This window comes from Gopherus flavomarginatus, chromosome 9, assembly GCF_025201925.1.
Source record: "Gopherus flavomarginatus isolate rGopFla2 chromosome 9, rGopFla2.mat.asm, whole genome shotgun sequence".
Taxonomy (NCBI): Eukaryota; Metazoa; Chordata; order Testudines; family Testudinidae; genus Gopherus; species Gopherus flavomarginatus.
In genome coordinates this window covers 10958955-10978175 of record NC_066625.1, presented here as the reverse complement: position 1 = coordinate 10978175, position 19221 = coordinate 10958955, and the positions used below count along the sequence as shown (strand labels likewise).

At 44.1% G+C, this 19221-nt stretch overlaps 1 protein-coding gene across 1 annotated transcript in view; it reads right to left on the bottom strand.

The window, feature by feature from the left end:
* CARD11 (caspase recruitment domain family member 11) overlaps window positions 1–19221 on the bottom strand; it is a 70612-nt gene that overhangs the window by 16785 nt on the left and 34606 nt on the right. The window contains exons 3-15 of the mRNA XM_050966281.1: window positions 19080–19217; window positions 17905–18230; window positions 17234–17413; window positions 15130–15282; window positions 14532–14657; window positions 13824–14018; window positions 12982–13161; window positions 12058–12109; window positions 10783–10898; window positions 9522–9625; window positions 4462–4514; window positions 3322–3454; window positions 2493–2694 (exon numbers count right to left, since the gene is read on the bottom strand). Of these exons, the coding sequence (XP_050822238.1) occupies window positions 2493–2694; window positions 3322–3454; window positions 4462–4514; window positions 9522–9625; window positions 10783–10898; window positions 12058–12109; window positions 12982–13161; window positions 13824–14018; window positions 14532–14657; window positions 15130–15282; window positions 17234–17413; window positions 17905–18230; window positions 19080–19217 (1958 nt within the window). The remainder of the gene's footprint in view (window positions 1–2492; window positions 2695–3321; window positions 3455–4461; window positions 4515–9521; window positions 9626–10782; window positions 10899–12057; window positions 12110–12981; window positions 13162–13823; window positions 14019–14531; window positions 14658–15129; window positions 15283–17233; window positions 17414–17904; window positions 18231–19079; window positions 19218–19221) is intronic.

Below are 19221 nucleotides of genomic sequence, written 5' to 3'. Positions count from 1 at the left end.
CACATGATCTTGCACTTTGCACTATTAAATTGCATCCCATTTCTATTACTCCAGTTTACAAGGTCATCCAGATCTCCTTGTATGATATTCCGGTCTTCCTCTGTATTGGCTATGCCTCCTAAATTGGTATCATCTGCAAATTTTATTAGCACACTCTCACTTGTGTCAAGATCAGTAATAAAACTGTTAAGTAAGATTGGTCCCAAGATCGACCCTGAGGAACTCCACTAATAACTTCCCTCCAGCCTGACAGTATGACATGTTGTTGTCTCCCCTTTAACCAGTTCCTTATCCAACTCTCATATTAATCCCCATCTTCTCCAATTTACCTAATAATTTTCCATGTGGAACTGTATCAAATGCTTTATTGAAATCCAGATAGATTAGATCTACTGCATTTCTTTTGTCTAGAAAGTCAGTTATCTTCTCAAAGAAGGAGATCAGGTTGGTCTGGTAAGATCTATGTTTTGTAAAACCATGTTGTATTTTATCCTGATTACCATTCACCTCTATAACCTTAACTACTTTCTCTTTCAAAATTTGTTCGAAGACCTTGCATACAATTGAGGTCACACTAACAGGCCTGTAGTTTCCTGGATTACTTCCCCCCGCTTTTTAAAAAAATAGGAACTATATTAGCCATTCCTTTCTCCATTGCTGTGTTCATTCTTACTTGATTTTCCTTCCTCTTAATGTTAAAATCAGACATGGAGATTACATGAGCTTCTCCCAACCAACTCCTCCTGAGTTCCTAGTTTACAGCTCTTTTAATGAGTTGTGCCAACCTCTATTTCCCCTCCTACTCAGGTGGAGTCCATCCCATGAGAATGGTCTTCTGTCCACGAATGACTCCCAATGGTCAAACATCCCAAAGTCCTCCTTACAGCACCACTGCTTGAGCCATCTGTTGATCATCATAACTTTGTCTCGCCTTCATTCTCCTCCTCTAGGGACAGGCAAAATCCCTCTGATCATCACATGAGCCTCCATTTCCTTATATGTTCCAGTGAGAATCTAGCTGTGTCATTTGTTCCCAAATGAAGGATAATCAGTGGATTCTTTTCTGCTTCCATTAGGATCCTCTTTAGCCTGAAATCCACATCCCATATCTCAGCTTCTTGCAGACAGCACACCCTTCTGTTCTCTGGTTCAGCTCTGGTGACAGGCCAGTCTGTTCTTTTAAGTAGGAAGTCCCTAAACATGTAGACCTGCCTTTTCCTGGTAATGGTGTGATTCTCCGGTCTTCCTCCTGTTCTTTCTGGCTGCGAGTCCTCTTTTCTTCTATTCTCCCTTACAATCTTCTGCAAGTCATCCTGCAGGGCTCTGAACTCCGGTTATCTCCATTGACTCTTCCTCTCTTCTTGTAGGACTAGCCACTCTTCTCTTCTTCCTTGCCCTCCCTGCTTCAGCGACCACCTGCTGTGCCCCTTCTTCATTTTCCAACTCAGCAAACCTGTTCCTGAGCTCTATTTCTCCTTCACCAGCCAGTCTTTTCCTCAGCCTGGTTCTTGTGGTCACATGCTTCCACTGATCACTCTCCTCACCCATCAGGCTCTGCTCTGAGTCCTTTCAGTCCAGCTTGCCTCTGCAAGTCTTGACTTTTCCCTTCAGCCTCCTCTTGCCTTTGCTCCATCATCTGCTCAAATCCCCCTCAAAACTCCACCATACTTCACCCACATCTCCATGCTTCAGATCTTCTCTTCCATCAGCTCTATCAAGTGGAACTTCATAGAAACAATTTTTTTCAGGTTCCCGCTGTAGGATCTTGTACATTCCACAGCTTCCACATCTGATCATCTTCATTGTCTCTTCCATGGCTTGGCTCACTACCACTGCTGCCTCTGTACCTGCCATAGCTTTCCTGCCTAAATTCCTGTCAAGGAAAAAAACAAACAAACAAACACACAAACACACAAAGACCCAAACACACAAACACCAGATCAAAATCAGAAGACCACACATCGCTACCCTTATACTCCCTTTACCAACTCCCACTCAAACTCCCCTGTTTACAGCTCTGTTTGCTGCACCTGTGCTGCTGGCTGACTGTCTGGCTGCCTAATCAGGGCTCTGTTTCTCTCCCAGCACACTGCCTCCTACCAGCCTCTACAAACTGAACAAGAGAGAACAAACAAACAAGTAAACACACAAGACAGAGGTGACAGGGAAAGCTCACAGCCACTCCTGTGCTAGTCTTTTCCAAAGGGTATCACTGTAAGGAAGGGTGTAAAAGGAGGGAGCAATCACTCCTGTCCCAGCTTCTTCCAGCTGGAGTCACTGTAAGCTGTAAATGTGCAGGTGTCTGGGAAGCCCACAAACACCCCCACTTCCAGACACGCTCAGCAGGATTCCCGATTGGATCTAAAGATGTAGGAATATTGGCTGCAGAGATGCTCCTGTTTTGTCATTACTAGATAATTGAAAGAAGAAAAAAGAAATAAAGGGGATTAGTGCAATAAGCACACACTGTTTGTTGTTTGTTTAATGCTCACCAGAAGCAGCTGATGTCCCTCCCGGAGGCCTGCTTTCTCTGCTAGGGATCCCAGCTTGACAGAGCTGATGAAGCTTCCTTTGTCATTTCCCCCCAGCAGAGTGATTTCTGAGTTGAGGCTGTCTCCATTCAGTGTGATGCGCTGGATAGTGTGGCAAGAGTTCTTAATGCGACCAACAGATGTCACAGAAGGACGGAAAGGTCTGTGTTCATGAAACAAATCAACAGCTTAGACAATGCAGTTCTCAGCTTCTCTCAACTAGTCTGGGACCAAAATAGAAATTCTCCACTCAGGACAAATATGGGGAGGGAGCAGGGCTTGCAAATGAGCGTTCTACATTTATCAAGCACTAGGATCTAATGACCCCCGAGAAATCTGTCCTTTCTGCTACAATATTACGTAAGTAATACTAGAGAGCAACATCTGGGCACCTCCTAAATGCTGAAACGAGACTGAGCAGCCTCAGATGCGTAATGGCACAGTGTCTAGTAACCAACAGCAGTGAGACAACAAGGTCACTAGGATGAAGCTGTTTTTTTCAGATCACTTTCCTGATTTTTCTGAGATAGTCATGATAGTCAATCACAGCCTCAGTTTGAAGGATAAATGGTCCCAACATAACATGTCATGTTGCTGCACTGTGACATGAGGGCAAAAGGAAGCGAACTGCCCATGCAACATTGTGGTATCACCATGTCATACGATATCCCATCCGGTGATATTCATGAAGTGATCTAATATCTTGCATTTAAAGATGGAAACCCTGCCCTGGGTAGCCTTTCTACCCCCAGATCAGCCTTGGACAAATAAAACAGCATCCCCAAAATACCTTTCCAGAGAGAACTTCCTAAAAATGGAGCTGACGTGCTCAAGGTCATAGGCTTCCATGCCTTCAGACTGGTGAGAGGATGAGGAGGAGTGCACTGAGGGGGCTCCATGGGAGTATCTGTCATGACTGTCATCTGAAAAAGAACACAAAAATCAGAAGGAATTCCGGATGCCATGAGGAAACAGAGACTGGGGAAAGGTGCAAACGTAGCTGATCCCAGGGCAAGCCTGGGGCAGGGCGATGGGGGAGAGATATATTATTTTGATTGAGAGCAGGGAATGGGATCCACCACCCCTGGAGGCAGGAATGAAAATCCCCCTCATCCAAAGTCTATTAAGTCACTCTCAGCTTCATATTTCTGTCATGCTGACTATTAAGCCTGGAACGGTCACCTAGTCCTCACCAGCCAAATGCCCTCCCTCTCCTCCAAATCAAATCCCTCCCTAACACCACTTCTTCAAGCATTAGCTCCTCCCTCCTTCTAATCATTAATCACCACCTTGCTTTTCCTCTTCTGAAGCGTGAACCTGGGCTTTTGTTTGTGCTTCTGTGTCCCATCTTATTTATTAATTTATTACAGTCCCTGGATTTGGCAGAACCCAGCACAGAGCTTCGGCTCACTCCCACTTCTCACCTACTGGGGTCTACTCCATATGAAAAAAAGAAAATCTTGTGTGGATTGATCTGGTCTTAATTGTTACACTTTCCAAAAGGTGTGAGGGTGGGAGTCTTTTATATCCCTGCTGAGGTTCTACCTGCGTTAATGGAGGTCAGTGAACGTGAGACATTCCTCTCCTATCCCAGTTCTGCCTGTGATAATGGAAAACGAGTGCATATCATGTATCCTCCTTCCTCCAACCCTGTGTAACACCAACATATCCCAGGAGCAAACCTCAGGAGCTAAATGCATGAACCTCTACTGCATGAGCTAAAAGCCACATGGCTGTTAGCTAAGGCTTTAGCAGACTCATTAATCTCTCTCTAAGTGGTCTCGGTGTCATTAGATGGGACAGAACACCACACTCAGGAGGTGTTACACCTTTATGTGATCATAGGGGTTGGTGGATAGTATCTGAATCTGGTGAGTTAAGGAAGCATGATCATGGCTCATAGCTAAGGTTACGGACTCCCCTTACTTACCATCTAGTTCCAAAGTATCATAGCAAAAGCTGTCATTGTCCTCCTCAGTCAGGCTGGAATTAAAAAACAAAGAGAGAGAGAGAAACTGTTACTTTTCAAAATTCAGCAGGTATCGGTAGGGTCTGACAGTGACAGAGGGAAGCTCTGTGATGGAGGAAGTTGTTGGAGGTGGCAGGTGAAACAGCAGGACAGCGCCAACAGACTAAGCTTTACAGATGTGGCACAGGGAAGAAACAGGAAGGCTGCATAGGAAACATTATCTAGAGAGGCCTGTGGAGGAGAGAGAGGCGTGGGAAGCAGCAGGAAGTTTCAGAAGGAAGAAGTGTTAACAGAGAGGTAATGAAGGTTCTGACAGGTGGAAGGAAACTGTGGTCTCTGGTGGTCTGAACTGGTTGATCTGCACTTACGATTTCAGTTCTTCTTTTCAACACTTTGATACAGTGCATGCATAATACCTGCTTCAGACTGCAAAGGGCTTTATTCCACACTAGGTCCAAAATGTAAGGGAAGGACTTCAAGTAGAGCAATACAAATGATGTATTTTGGTTATACCTTTGAAGTGCACTTGCAGTATTATCACAGCTGCACGGGTCTTTCTGAGGGACCTTTGACAATGGAATGTCTGGTGAAAACAGAGGAATGTCTGGGTGTACCCGGCTATGTGCAGAACCTCCCACTCCACAACCATCGTCCCAATCCAAATCCCGTTGAAATCAGTAAGATACATCGCTTCAGTGGAAGTTGGATCAGGCACCATGACAAAATACTAGCCGGTTCAGGTCTTGCTGACATCTTTACTAAAAATAAAAATAAGGGTCCAGGTTGTGATTCCCTTACGGTTACCAAACAGCACCTTCCTCCACAATAGGTGACTTCACAGGGACTTCTGGAGGAGGGAGTAAGATGCTGCTCATCATGAAGATCAGCCAAGATTAAAAATAATGCAGCTTCCGTTTTTGGTGTTGACTCTGACTTGCAGCCTCGCTGCTGGAAAAAACACAGGCCCAGCACATGGTCGTATCAGTCACTCCGAGACCTGGCAAACTGGTACCGGCATTGGGCTATTTAGGGGATTTCATTAGTTGCCATTTTGGAAATAGGCTTTCCTTATTGGACAGAAGGAAAAGGAGAGGATAGGAAAGAGAAGAAATAAGGTGGGAAAGGAAAAGGACACACAGGAGATGACCAAGTCTCACACCCAACTTGTATTTGGCATTAGCTGGAGCCAGTGGAGATGGTGATGTTATCTGGTCCCTCTCTGTTGGCCCACTTAAGACATCTTTCAGGATAGGATGATAAAGGTCAGGGGTCTCAGGAAATAGGGGGAGAGGTAGCCATGATGGTGAGGCTATCTTCTGTCTTTTAATCAGCGAGCTTTATGGTAGCCAGCTTACCCCGCCAACCCCAAAGTCTCTTAAGGACCCCAAAAGGGAATGATGGGAGGAATAGCCCATCCCCTCATTATTCTATCCACCAATTAGGCCTAATTTCCAACACAGCAACTTTGGTTCATTAATTTCCAGTCGTACACTTCTCTTGTTTACCAGGCATGATCTTAACAGTCCTTGAATTATATTAGAAGGCTCGTTTGTTTAGACTAATTCAGTCTGTCTCCCTATCACATCTTTTCTCCCCAACATTTGTTATTATAGGTTATTGTGACATTTTATGAACTTTCGTTCACTTTTTGCCATTGAACTCACAATTAAGGTAAATGTGTAGGCCCAGTTATTACAACTGTGTCCAGCCAGCTGAGTGATCCAATTGGCTAAATATCTAGAGCAGCTTGGTTATGGCAAATGCTGCAATTAAGACTGCAAATTGGTTTAAATGATAACCCCCCATTCTTGCCTTTGAGGCTGACATTTTCTCCACTAGATCCAAGGTGAAAAGGGAATTTTTGCAGAACGTTTGGGGAAAATCAGTTCAACTCATTTTAAATTATGTGATGCTGCAGGGACAAACAGACCCAACCACTGTTCCCCACTATCATAAATTGCCTCAATTCATTTTCACACAGATAACTCAAAAACAGCTGAACGGTGAAACCTGAAACGTAGCATGTAAATAGTTTTTGAGTATGTCCATGAAATGAACAAGTTTGAAAAAAGCTTGGCAGGCTAATCACAAAGTTGTAAGCTATTGAAAAATTACTTCTGAGCATGCTCCAGGGACATTTATGAAGACTTTTGACTCAGCAGAAAAAGGCTACACCTCTGCTCTGCTGGACACTATGCACATCTGTCTTGCCAGACAGAAACAGGACGTGCTGCTGGAACAGCGTGCATGAAGGAAATGTGAGAGTCTCTCTCTCTCTCTCTCACACAAACACACAGCTCCAAAAAACAAACAAACCAACAAACAGCAGCAAAAAAAAAACCCCAGCACCTTAACATCTGGAATTGGAGACAGTCATGGGTCCAAAGGTTTGCAAACATGGCAATACCATGATTTTTAAGATGGCATTATAGTTTTCACTGCACTCTGCAAATTTTAAGTTTTCATTTGAAAAAACTAAGACAAATTTTCAAAAATGGCCACTGATTGTGGGTGCCCAGGTTGAGATACATTGGTTCTGATTTTAACAGGTGCTGCACCCTCTGCTCCTAGTGACTTCAAATGCACAAGGGCTCTGCTCCTCTGAAAACTAGAGCCAAGCTGTCTCAGCCTGGGTATCCAAAACTGGAGCAGCCCAACGCAGTGGCCTAAACGTCTCCCTTTTTCACATGCTGACACACAGCCAACACTTTGTACACAGATGGGCTGCTCTCTCCTCTTAGCTCAGCCATGCTGAAAACGGTCTCAAAGAGATGTGAACTCTGCTTCCTATTCCACCCCATTTGCCTCAATGAGGTGTGAACTTCAGAACCTCTTTGGGACCATTTCTGTGTTAATGTTACCAAAGCACAGTCTATTGCCTATTCTCTCTCCTTTGCCTTTACAAAAACAGTGATCACATGCAACCCTCTGGCCCCCACAACAGCACAACTTAAAGAGGGCACAGTTAAACCAAAGAGAGTCAGGAAATGTGAAAAATTAAGTACCTACGGCAACATGTTGTACATTTTACAGTAAACATGCAATGAAACAACCAAAAATGTAATATACTAGGTCTGAAGAAGAAAAATAGAACTAAAAATGCTACTTTTGTGCAATGTACCAAAGTTAATATTTTAGAAAGAACCTTAACTTCTGTATTTCCCCCTTTTTAAAATTTCCACTGATTTTAGGAGTGCTGGATGAGTTGGGATTACTAGTTAACATGAAGAAATGGATTGCAGTAACTATTTAATAGCCAAAAGAGTTCTTTTGAGAAAATGGAAATCTGCAATTCCTCCCGCACACACAGACTGGCTTAGTGAGCTCTCCGCTACTGCATTAATGGAAAAAATGACTCTGTCTAATAGAAAAGCTTGGAAAAAATTGGTCACACATGAAACTATTGCATTCGTTAGCAGTTCAATATATATTAGTCCCCAGTACTCACAGGTTATGTTCTCACTTATTTATCTAGATAGTCATTTAAAAATTAATGCCCTGCATGACCTCTATGGGTTCAGGTTTGTGTTGGTTGGTTGGTTTGTTTCTTCCAGGTTTTACAAATAATAAACACTGAATTGTGTTATTTATATGGTATTTCCATGTTGTGCATGCATTGATATATGTTTTGTTTTGTTATATGTTTATATTTTATATAAAAATAATAAAAATAAAGTTTAAACAAATTTCCACAGTGCGTCCTGAACACCAGTGTTTTGCATTTCCTCATAAAAGACCAATATTTGATGTGACAACAATAGTAGCAGTTAGGGTGCTACAATCCAATACAAACACATATCAAGATCAGGTCCCAGGACTTCTGCTTTCTTTTTTTTAAAAGGAAGTTTGAACTTAAACTGCACATCAGCAGTATCTGTACTATTTGTAATGAATATCGTGCAGGCTTCTGTGTGTTTGGTTATGATGGAGGTACTTCCTATGGAGTTTAATTAAAGGAACCAAGAAGGACTGGTAAAACAATGACACAGATAAGGTTTGTTGGGGAATACCCCCATACCTGGCTCCATCCAGACTGGAATGGATTACTCTTCCCAAGGTTAAAGCCTGGAATCAAGGGGGACCCTCCCCTCAAAGACCTTAGAAAAGGGCGGAGGGTTGGGGGAGCTAGGAGAGGCTGCTCACAGTGTGTCAGTGAAAAGCTATCAGGCTAGCAAACACAGTAGAAACTGCAGCACGGTCAGTCTGTTCCCCACTGCCAGAAATGGAGAGAGTTGGGCTGAGGGGAATTTACAAAGATGTAATGATAACCATGCATAAGCAGGCCATTCGTCTGGTTTTAAACCAGATAGTCCTGCTTTTCTAAATCGTTGTCCCCCGGCCAGTACTGAGACTAAATCACACGTCATTTTGTCTGGTATCAGACGAGAGATGCCATAATGAAGAGTGCACTGCTCTGCCTCTGCCAGTGTTATGTCGCATGCACTGTGTGAGAGAAGTCACGCCAGCAGGAGCAGGATGGCACACTCTTCAAAACGGCACCCCCATGCGGTGTGACCTGGCCTGCACCATGCACCTGAGGTCACAACAAGAGGGGTAGGGTCATGCCAGCGAGAGCAGGCCCGTGCTGTTCCCAGAAATACCAGAATGTCCTCTACTCCAGGAATGTGTGAGTGGCCATCCTACCCATGCGTGTAGGGGCTTTTTATTGTTTTAATCTTGGGTTCGATGCCCTTCACACCTTTGAAAAAGGAATAAAGAAAGCTTTGTTCTGATGATGCTGTTTCTGTATCACTGCAGACATATGCTTGTCACAGGCTCCCCAAGGGAAATTCTTACAGAGGCCAAAACCAAGCTGGGCTTGTGTCACTAACATGGCAGGGAGTCATGCATCCAGTTTGAGTCTAGCTGGACCATGGGGTTCCACCCAGAATGAGGTGTGGGAAGCCAGGCCAGCCACCTGAGGGGTGCCCTTGGGAAGGACTAAAAGGGGTAGGAGGCACAGTTAGTTCTCTAGGCTTAACAGCGTTTTCTATCCATCTTTCACCAACACAGATACCCACCTGCAATGAGGAGCGTCCTCTTTGCACCGTCGGACTATCGAGTCATTTCCTGGAGGTTCTGGAGTGGTGGACATGATACTGTGGTTGCGATTTCTCAGGGTTTGCTTTTATTTTAAAAAGAAAGAAAGAAAATCCGTGTTAAGTGTCCTATGCATTTCTCATCTGAAAAGTCATCAGTGTTGGTGCTTTACTGCTAGTCTACATCTAACATGGACTAGGACAAACTCATTCCATGGTCACAGGGTCCCATGCACATGAGCACATGTCTGTATGTTCCAACTGTTCTCTGTGTGTGTGTGCGCGCACATATTGGGTGTAGACATGATATGGTCTTATGTGGCAATGCAAGTGGCTGATTCACTGCAGAGTTTTAGCTTTAACTTTGTTAAGTGGGACATATGTTGCATTGTGAATACATGTACCAGACGATATAGAAAAAGAAGGAAAATACATGTCTGCTCATTCTAAATAAACTAATAACACCAGTTCATAAACTATTCTAAACTGCACTCTAATCAAGACAGCGTAATTCATCAGTGCATCTGACTAACAGAGTAAAGGGTATCCCTATAAAGGCAGCTGAGCTTATTATGAGTGGCAGAGGGTCCCGCACTGGCTAGTCTAGACTATAGTTTTTAATTTCCTGGGGGCAGCATTTCTTACAGTACTCCGGCAAAGGTGTTTTGTTCTTCATCAGATCTTTTATCAACACTCTGCAAAATCATTCTCTCTAACTATCCCTGCTGTGCCAGTGCTCACATTGTGTATAATGGCATGTCTGCCTTGGGAGATTAGGGGGCTACTGCAGAAACGGATTGGTTAGTGTGTGCAGAAATTACCAGCTGCTAGCTGTGCCCCTTCTCTGACCCATTGCTGCTTATGGACATGAAGGGCATGAGAAACTCCAATACAATTTCAAATGTTCCACTAAAATCAATTACAAAGCAGCCTTTGAAGAAAGGCCTCCACCTCCCACACTAAGTGTTAAATGGAGAGATGAGATATGGAGAGGCTGTAAATACCCCGTGAAGTCCTGTTGAAATATATTTAAATAAACATAAGCCAGTTATGTGATTTTGGGAAAGGTTAATAACATGGTTCTAATAAAATGCCGGTAAAAAGGATTAGGGAGCTCGTCACAGGGCCCTGAGTTTGATCGCAGCTCAGCTGCTAGTGCAGAACTAGTGCTGGGTTGTGGGAGCTCTGAATCACATTATAGGGAAGGTCACAGACAAACATGGGGCACCCGAAGGCTCCTTACAATTTTGCCAACTTCACAGCTGCTGACTGAATTATTGATGGAAACAGGATTGGAGGAACTGGTGTCTGTGCGGCTGCTGCTGGCATCAGCCCCATCTTCATCCTGTGCTCTGACTGCTGTGCTCACAAATGACAGAGACAAAGGCAAAGGCAGAGAGGGAGACAGACAGCAGAGATATTTATATTAGATCCTCTTTAGTATAAACTCTTCCTCACATTTCCAACAACATGTAGGATTTTCCACCCATTCGGGTTTATCTTCTGTCTGCCCCTTCGTTCTCTTTACTGAATGGGAGATTGAGGAAGCTCTCCTTTGCCTTCTGATTCCATCACTCTTTCCTGTTGGGAGATGTGCTAAAGCAGGAATGTGCACACTTCTGGGGAGCCCCTCATTCAACTCCCTCTTTAAAACACGTTTCTCCTATGAGATTCATGAACATTAATCCACCAATTAAAGAAATGTCTTATTTATATAAAAACTTGAATGAGCTGGAGCTGGTCATCTGCTCCATGGGTGGAGATTAATCCATCTGCTTATTTAACATACTATGTGTCTGAGCTCTACTGATTGTCTGCTTAACATGTAGGCATGGAGCAGTGACAATCTCTTCTTCTACCTTCTACCATTCTACTCAGTACAATGCTGAGCATGCCGCCTGCACATAAATAATGCACATATTCCCTGCTCAAACCGTTTCTTTTTGTTAAGTGTCTGTTAGTTAAATGCAGGGCACTAGGAAATTTCAGACAGCCAAGATGCACATGATAATTTGGTGAGATTACAGCTAACTGATGGATATGTACAAATAAATATCAACAGGGGATTAGAGTTAAAAATGGACTCCAGCTTGCCAACAGATAAGGGGACTGTTTAGATGACCCAGTAGATTGGGGCCCTTCCTACTCAAAGATTCCATCAATATTCAGAAGCAGGAGAATGGTGTGATGATCTTTAAAGTAGGTCTAATTTTGTCCCTTTAAAAATTATAATCAGATAGCAGATGCCAGTTAAAAGTAGCTAGAAAGCTGAGACCGTCTATGCGACAGGATAAAGCAGTCTACAGAGTGACCATGGATGGAAAGAATGATCAGACAGCCTCTCGTCAATTTGAAATGACGATTAACATCATTTAGTGCAAAAGAAGACTGCTGCTTGGGTCTCTCGGGTTTAGTTCTGAGTTCGCCCTGTTGGCGTGTTTGTTAGAACAAATTGACGCAGATGGACTAGGTGAGACAGACCGAGACAGGCAATAGGGATGCTGGTGCTCTCTCTGACCTTGAAAATCTGATGGTTTGCTTGTATTGATGGGGGATTTAGCTCGTGGTAGCTGAAAGAAAGAAGACAGAAATCAAGCCAACTCAGGATATGTTTCACATTCACTGTAAAACAGACACCTCCCTTCCTTCCCCTCTGTCACACTGCAGAGCCTATGTGCCCTCATCAAACAGGGCCTGGAGAAGATTTATTTAAACACCAAATGCACTGCAGTTCCCATATTCTGCAAAGGGAATGACAAAAGATGAAGTTGGTCTCTTGTGACTGGTTTAAACAGGCTGCTCATACAAGAAGCCTCCCTTTGCAAGGTAAAAAGAAAAAATGGACTTCTACTGCTCCTGGCAATAAAGACAGCCGGGGCTCAGAAAGGTTAGGAAAGGCAAAGAGAATTCAGATGGGGACACAGAGAAAGAGCAGCTCAGACATTCTATACCAATTTCAGATGGTAGGTTTTTACAATTCATGAATGCAATGGCAGCCACAGGCAGCCCAGTAGTCAGGGAAGTCAAGGACCTCAGTCATGCTGCCACTTATATTTGAATGGGTAGGACATGCTCATGTAATTCTGAATTAGCCAGCTAATTTTGCTCATTTCTTCCAACTGTTCCTTCCAGACGATGCCAGCTTTCCCATCAGAGCTGCATTTTGCATCAGCCATTCCACACATACTGGGCTCAGGGCATTAAACCAATTTTCAAGATGTACTTTTTTCACTACTATTAAGGAGGCCAAGATCCATTTTATTGAAGCCACAGTGAGAATATAAATGAGCAGCACGAGTATGGAGAGCAAAGAGGAGGAGGAAAAGGGGCAGCAATTGTCCCGCGAAACCTGATTGCTTCCCCCCCCTACCCCCAAAGCCTGACTGTATCTCCTCCACAACCCATCTGAACAACACAATTCTGGCCTCAGATTGGGACACACCTGAATTCCCTTCAGGTTCATTCTTCTCTTAAGTCGAGACTGATCAAGGAGGAAGAATTTATTGTCTTCTGCTGACTCTTCAGAAGTGGAGGAGTCATCTGCTTCCTGACCATTGGCTTTGGGGCCAGGAGTACCAAAGGTCTGGGAAATAATGGTAACTGGCAGATTCCTTGGTAAACTCTAGAGATAAAAGAAAGATTTTAGTGACCTTTTGCTGAAGGCTATTGCCAAAAGCTTAGCACCACTTCTGTGGCCTCCCTCTAGTACATCTGGCAGGGCTGCCTGTGGATCGAGTGAGGCCTGCATTCTCAGTTGTCATGGTGTTCAGGCCACATACCTGTAGTTCAAGTGGTTCAGCCGCTGTCTGTTGACCAAATAGATTGTGGTTCAGGTCTCAAACTAGAGACTGAAACTGAAATTCACAGAAATTTCTGTTCGTCTTTAGCATTAATTCATGGCCCATAACCAGTTTACCTATTTGCAAACTTCATTAGAACTCGCTCCTCAGAAAGAGTTGTTAGGAGTTTCCTTCCCCAGTATGCAAGCAATCCACCCTCTACATTTCCTCCTCTTCCATTTAGTGTCAAGGCTTAGCAGAAGTGAACGGCCAGTCTCTGAGAGACTATGTAGGTGGCAGAGACAAGTTCCACCCCTTAGCCCTGGAGGGCTTCTCACACCATTGAAGTTGAATGGAAAAGAAACTTCCCTCATCTGCTTTTTTCAGTCTAGCATTGCTGCTCACAGCGGGAATAAAAATAAAATCCCATCCTCTTCTACGTCATGCTGTAACTGAGACAGAGCCGTGAAGAGAAGAGAGCAGAGCTAGCTCTCCCTGCGCCTACCTGGTCATGACAGTTCTCCTTAGAGAGTCGTCGGAGTTTGCACTCCAGGTTAACAATGCAAGCCTCCTTCCGGACTGCCTCGATCCGAAGTTCATCGTTCTTCTCCTCCAGCTCCCGGATCTGCTTCCTGTACTTGTCCTTCTCAATCAGGCACTGTGAGTACTGGGTCTGTGCCTCATCTCGGGAACGAAATGCCTGCAGAGGAAGGAAAACACTGCTTACCCATGTGCACCACATGGCTTCTCATCATAATTTGGATTGCACAGTCTTTGGGACAGGGACTGTCTCTTAATGGGTGTTTGTACAGCTCCTAGCACAATGTTTGGGACCTCTGTGCACTATAGTATTAATGAACATGATGATGGATGACAACTTTTAGTTGGCAGCAAATGTTGCAGAGTGCTAACCAAAAACCTTGACACTAATAAGCAGCCTACTGTGTTGCCATTAAAGAGTCAGCACCCACTGGGAGCTGCCACAGAACCTCAAAGAATCTCCCTATGCTTAGACTAGTAGATAACAGCAGTATTGCAAATGTCACTATCTAGCAAGTGTTTACTTTTTTTATACCAACCACTATATGTAACAAATATAGTGACACTTTGGGTCCAATTACCTTCAATTCCCAGAGGTGGCTTCCAACAGAAACAGAAGAAAGAGAAGATCCAATTTTTTACTGTTACTTCCCCCACTTCAAATGTGACATACCTGGTCTCGCTCCTTCTCCACCTCCTCAAGCTGTATCATCACAGTGGTCATACGGTGCTTGTACATCTCACAGTCTTTCCCCAGAGTTGAGCACTTTAATTCCAGGTCTTCTTTCTCCTCAAGATACTGCAAAGGACACAGAGTAATCAATAAAAGCGTACATCAAAGTAATTGGGAGGGCTACCCTGCTGCACGGAAGAGATTCCTGTTCACCTCCAGGTGCGCACTAACCTATTCATTTGCTTACATAAGACATAGACACATATGGCTAGAGTGTAGCTCCATGCTGAAAAGGCATGGCTGTGAGGAAGCTCAGACTGCTGCAGTCCAAGCTGATGCTGATGGGGCCTTGTAAATTACTCCCACAGCAGTGAATGTTGTCTATATGAAAAATAATTGGTTTGAAGGAATTGCACCTGACCGGTCTGGATGACCCTAGACAGATTCATGTGAACTGCTTAGGATGGGAAGTGAGGACCGAACCAAATTGCTACCACACTTCTCCATCAGCAATCACCTGCAGGTATCACTGGCCATCGCAATCAGAGATCCCTCAAAGAGATCTGATCCCACTCTTTCAGTCCTGTCTTTCTCTCACCTTGTCTCTCAGATCTTCCACATGACGGATCTCCTCCTGGAGATAAAAAATCTTGTTGACCAGCTCCTGGCGGTCCTCTAGCGCCTCCTTACGGTCATGCTCCAAGATATCCAAGATGGCTTTGTCTGAATCTGGCAAGCTACGTTTGCCAGCCTGAGGGGACAAGGTTTAAAGATATAGCACAGGAGGAGAGAGAAAGAGAGAAACAAAGGGGTGCGGAGAAGAAAGACACAGACAGACAGTAGAAGGAAAAGAAAAGAAAATGAGATTGCAGTCGGAAAGTAGGAGAAGGGTGGGATATTTGTTAATGTTTTGAAAGCTGAACAAAGCCCAGCTCACTGTCAGAATGGCTATGGAGAAGGGGTTATTTTTATTGGATCTGATATAATTTGATATATTTTGGATGCAGTAACAATGAGCAGCCGCTCCTTTGCTCCAGGCCCTGCATTCAAAACCTCTCTCTATTAATCAGCCCACTGAGCACAGAGTTTGCCCTTTGCCAAGGAACAGAGGCCAAGAAAACATGCAGAGGAATTTTTAAAGCATGCAGACTTTGCATGACTATGCTTAATGAATATTAGACACATGCCTAGAGCCACCAATGCCCTTGCCTAGAACTAATACTTCATTTTTACAATGTCCAGAAACTTTCTTTTCCCCTTTAGGAATTAAAATTAACAAGATGACTGTGGGAGAAATAAATTGCGTCCAAAAATAACCACAGAAACCAGGAATCAAAGACAAAAAATTTAAGCAAGAAAATGCAAATTTATTTTAAAAATACTTATACTAAGTTGGAAAGTCCACTGACATTTTGATTACTGAATAAAATAAGTATTTCTAAAATAAGTTGGCTTTTTGTTATGTTGGGAGAGTTTTGTTCCCGTTTTTAGGTAGCTATTTTTTGGTGATTATTTCATTATTTCCTTAATAATCAGCATGTTAATTTTTTAACAGCATACGAGTCTTCAGATTAGACTATGTCTCAAAGTAAGCTTAGATATTACACCTTTTTTAAGATTTGAGCTTCACCTTGTAGAAAACTAAGGCCTGCTCTATACTAGGAAATTAGGTTGGTATAACTACTTCGCTCCCACACCGCTGAGCAACGCAGTTAAACTGACCTAATCCCCTGTGGAAACTGAGCTAGGTCGACGGGAGAATTCTCCCATCGATCTACCTGCTGCCTCCCTGGAAGGTGGAGTGCCTACATAGCAGAGGTAGTGTCTTCCATGAAGCACTATAGTGGCATAGTGGTTTATGGGTAGGCAAGCCCTAACACTTTTTAGGCACTGCCAGAGAGGCTACAGTAGTGCTCTAGCATAAGAATGAGTTGAGAATCTTTACAAGGTGTCATTCGAAAAAGGAAAGTCTGTTCCTGCAAGGTTGCTGCGCACTCTCACGTTGAGATAGATCCTGGGGTCTGGCCAAGCCATGCTTAGCACATCACCTGAAAAGGGGGGCTAAGGTGGCTGTGCCCTCCTTTATGCCCTTCCCTTACCCCAAACCTGGAGCTGGCCACCCTTGGTGAAGCCCCCAGTGCAAGTTAGAGAAGTTTTCTGCAATAACCTACAAGGAGGTCGTCTCAGTACCTTGTGACTTCTGGAGCGCAGAAACATTCTGACCAGGCCTCCTTTTTCCAGTCAAATCCCTTACTCCAGCCTGGGTGATGACATAGGACTGGCTATGCAGACCCTACACCAGGAGAATCTAGGGGAGCTAGCTAAAGTGGTTTTGCATTGGTGAGCTGGGGCAAAACAATTCCAGCAGAGCCAGGATTTGGCTCATTGATTTCAATAGGAATCGAGAGGGCTCAGCTCTTCATAGCAGACACTCAACACCTTGCAGAATCCAGCCCTGCATTTGCATCTGGCTTTACTAGGTTAAGAATTCTTTTTGCTTGTGCATCTGTTTTATATGGGGTAATCTGTAGAAAGTTGGGGGCTGTACAACCTTTTGGTTTTTGCAAACTTTGTGATTGGGTTCATTGCAGTTTTGGGGGCACAGCTCCCCCCCCCCCCGTTTCCCACCAGTATAATGGGGGTGTGTACTGATTTCAAGGCAGAGAGTAAGAGGACGGGGCGTAATTCCTCCTCTGGCTTACCTGAATGATAGACTGTAACTCTTGGATTTTGGTCTTCATGATCTCATTCTCCCGCTCCAACTCCAGAACCTGTTCCTTCTTGGGTCGGTTTTCAATGTCATTCTTCAGCTTCAGTGACTGGTTCCTCTCCAGCTTGCACTCCTCCTCCATCTTATTCAACCGATGCTTCAGCTGGTCAATCTAGGACACCCCAGGAACCAATGAAATGCAGAAAGAAAGACAGAAAAAAAAAATTATCCAAAATACATCAAGCCCCTGTATATACGCTTCTCTAAAGACACCCTCACCTCTAGTTGAGTGCACAAAAAACACAGACTTCATGCTCTTGGGGTGGTTAATTCCCAACAGCTCAATACAGTGCTAGCATGGTATGCTGGAACCCTTGGATAATCCACCATGAAATCTTAGTGCATACTTGGGTAACTGCCCCAATATATTATTGATGCTGAAAAAAACAATGTTTTTCCTTTCTCCATATGCTGGGAAGTCCCATCCTTCACAGGGAATCTTACACTAATACACATCATCTCAGCATAACATTTCATTATGCTGTGAGGCTCTAACCTGGATAAGCAAAGCAAGTACAAGTTCTACATACCTTTAGCATAATTGCCACAGTTCATGCTCCCTCTGTGTTTTATACCCAAACCAATCCAGAGCATCTCTTTTACCTCTAGCTGGAGGTCCCGGCTCCTCATCACAGCCATGTTCTTCTCTTCGCTCAGCTGGGCGTATCTCATGGCCAGGTTGTAGTTCTCATCCTTCACCTTGATCAGCTCGTCATTGTAGTTGTTTCTTTCCTCCTTCATCTTGTTGTATCTCTCCTGGAAGGTCAGCAACTCTATATTGTTCAGTTTCAGCTGCTTCCTGTCATCCTCCAGCTGGCGGGACTTGGCCAAGAGTTCACAGCGCTGCACATCCTTTGTCTTCACCTGCTGCTGTAGCTTAATGATTTCATTCATTAGGAAATGGGTGAGACCCTCATGTCCCTCCTCCACTGAAAAGAATCAAGCAGCCCATCAGCTCCAAGGTCCCTGGCACTGCTCTGGAGCAGGTTAACAATGTGGGTTCAGGCAAAGTTGAGACAGCGCAGGTGGGGAACAAACAAATGCACACACACGCGCACACACACACACTGAAATATACAGGCACAGTCAAACTCACTAGCAGGCACACAAATACCATACATAGACAGTACAATCATACATATATGCACCCCATCATATATAGAGTCACTATACACAGACACATACATATACTTATATTCATTCATGTACATGTTCAGAGTACACACAGACAGCATATACAGCTGCATATGTACACTCAAACTCATCTACTCAGTCTTCACACACATTCTCATACAGAGGCATATATACTACAATGGTGAATACACACATATTCCTGCACCTGTTTTTGGAGTTGGTGGAGCAGGTTCTTGTACACCCACTGGACCTGATTCTGACCTCAGTTACCCTGGTGCAAATACGGAGTACCTCTGTCTATTTCAACAGAGCTACTCCAGACTCACAGCAGTGTCACTGACATGAGATTCTGGTCCCTAATATCTTTCCGTGAGGCATCTTGTAGTGACTGCCATTCTAGAAATGGAGGCAGACTGGGTAGCACTCCTGCTGAAGCTCTTCAGCTTCACTCCAACAACCAGGGTTGTAGCTTTCACCAACAGCTTAGTCAATGCTAGGCCGTACCAGACCAGAGAGTGAGAAGTGGGAATGAGCTACTACCCATCGCTACACCTCATTAACACGTCTCATCTGAAAAAAAAAAATCAGTCTTATCTCGTGTCTTGACTCCAGGCTTTATTTCCTCAGGGTCTGATCCTACTCACCGACAATGGTAGAAAATCTCCGTGTGGGCTCCTTCCCTGTCACCAGTTTGTAGAGTTCAGGATAGTAAAACTCCAGGCTCTCTAAGAAAACGACATAGCCCCTTTGCCCCTTGGTATGAAGGATGTCCAGCAGCCGGCCTAC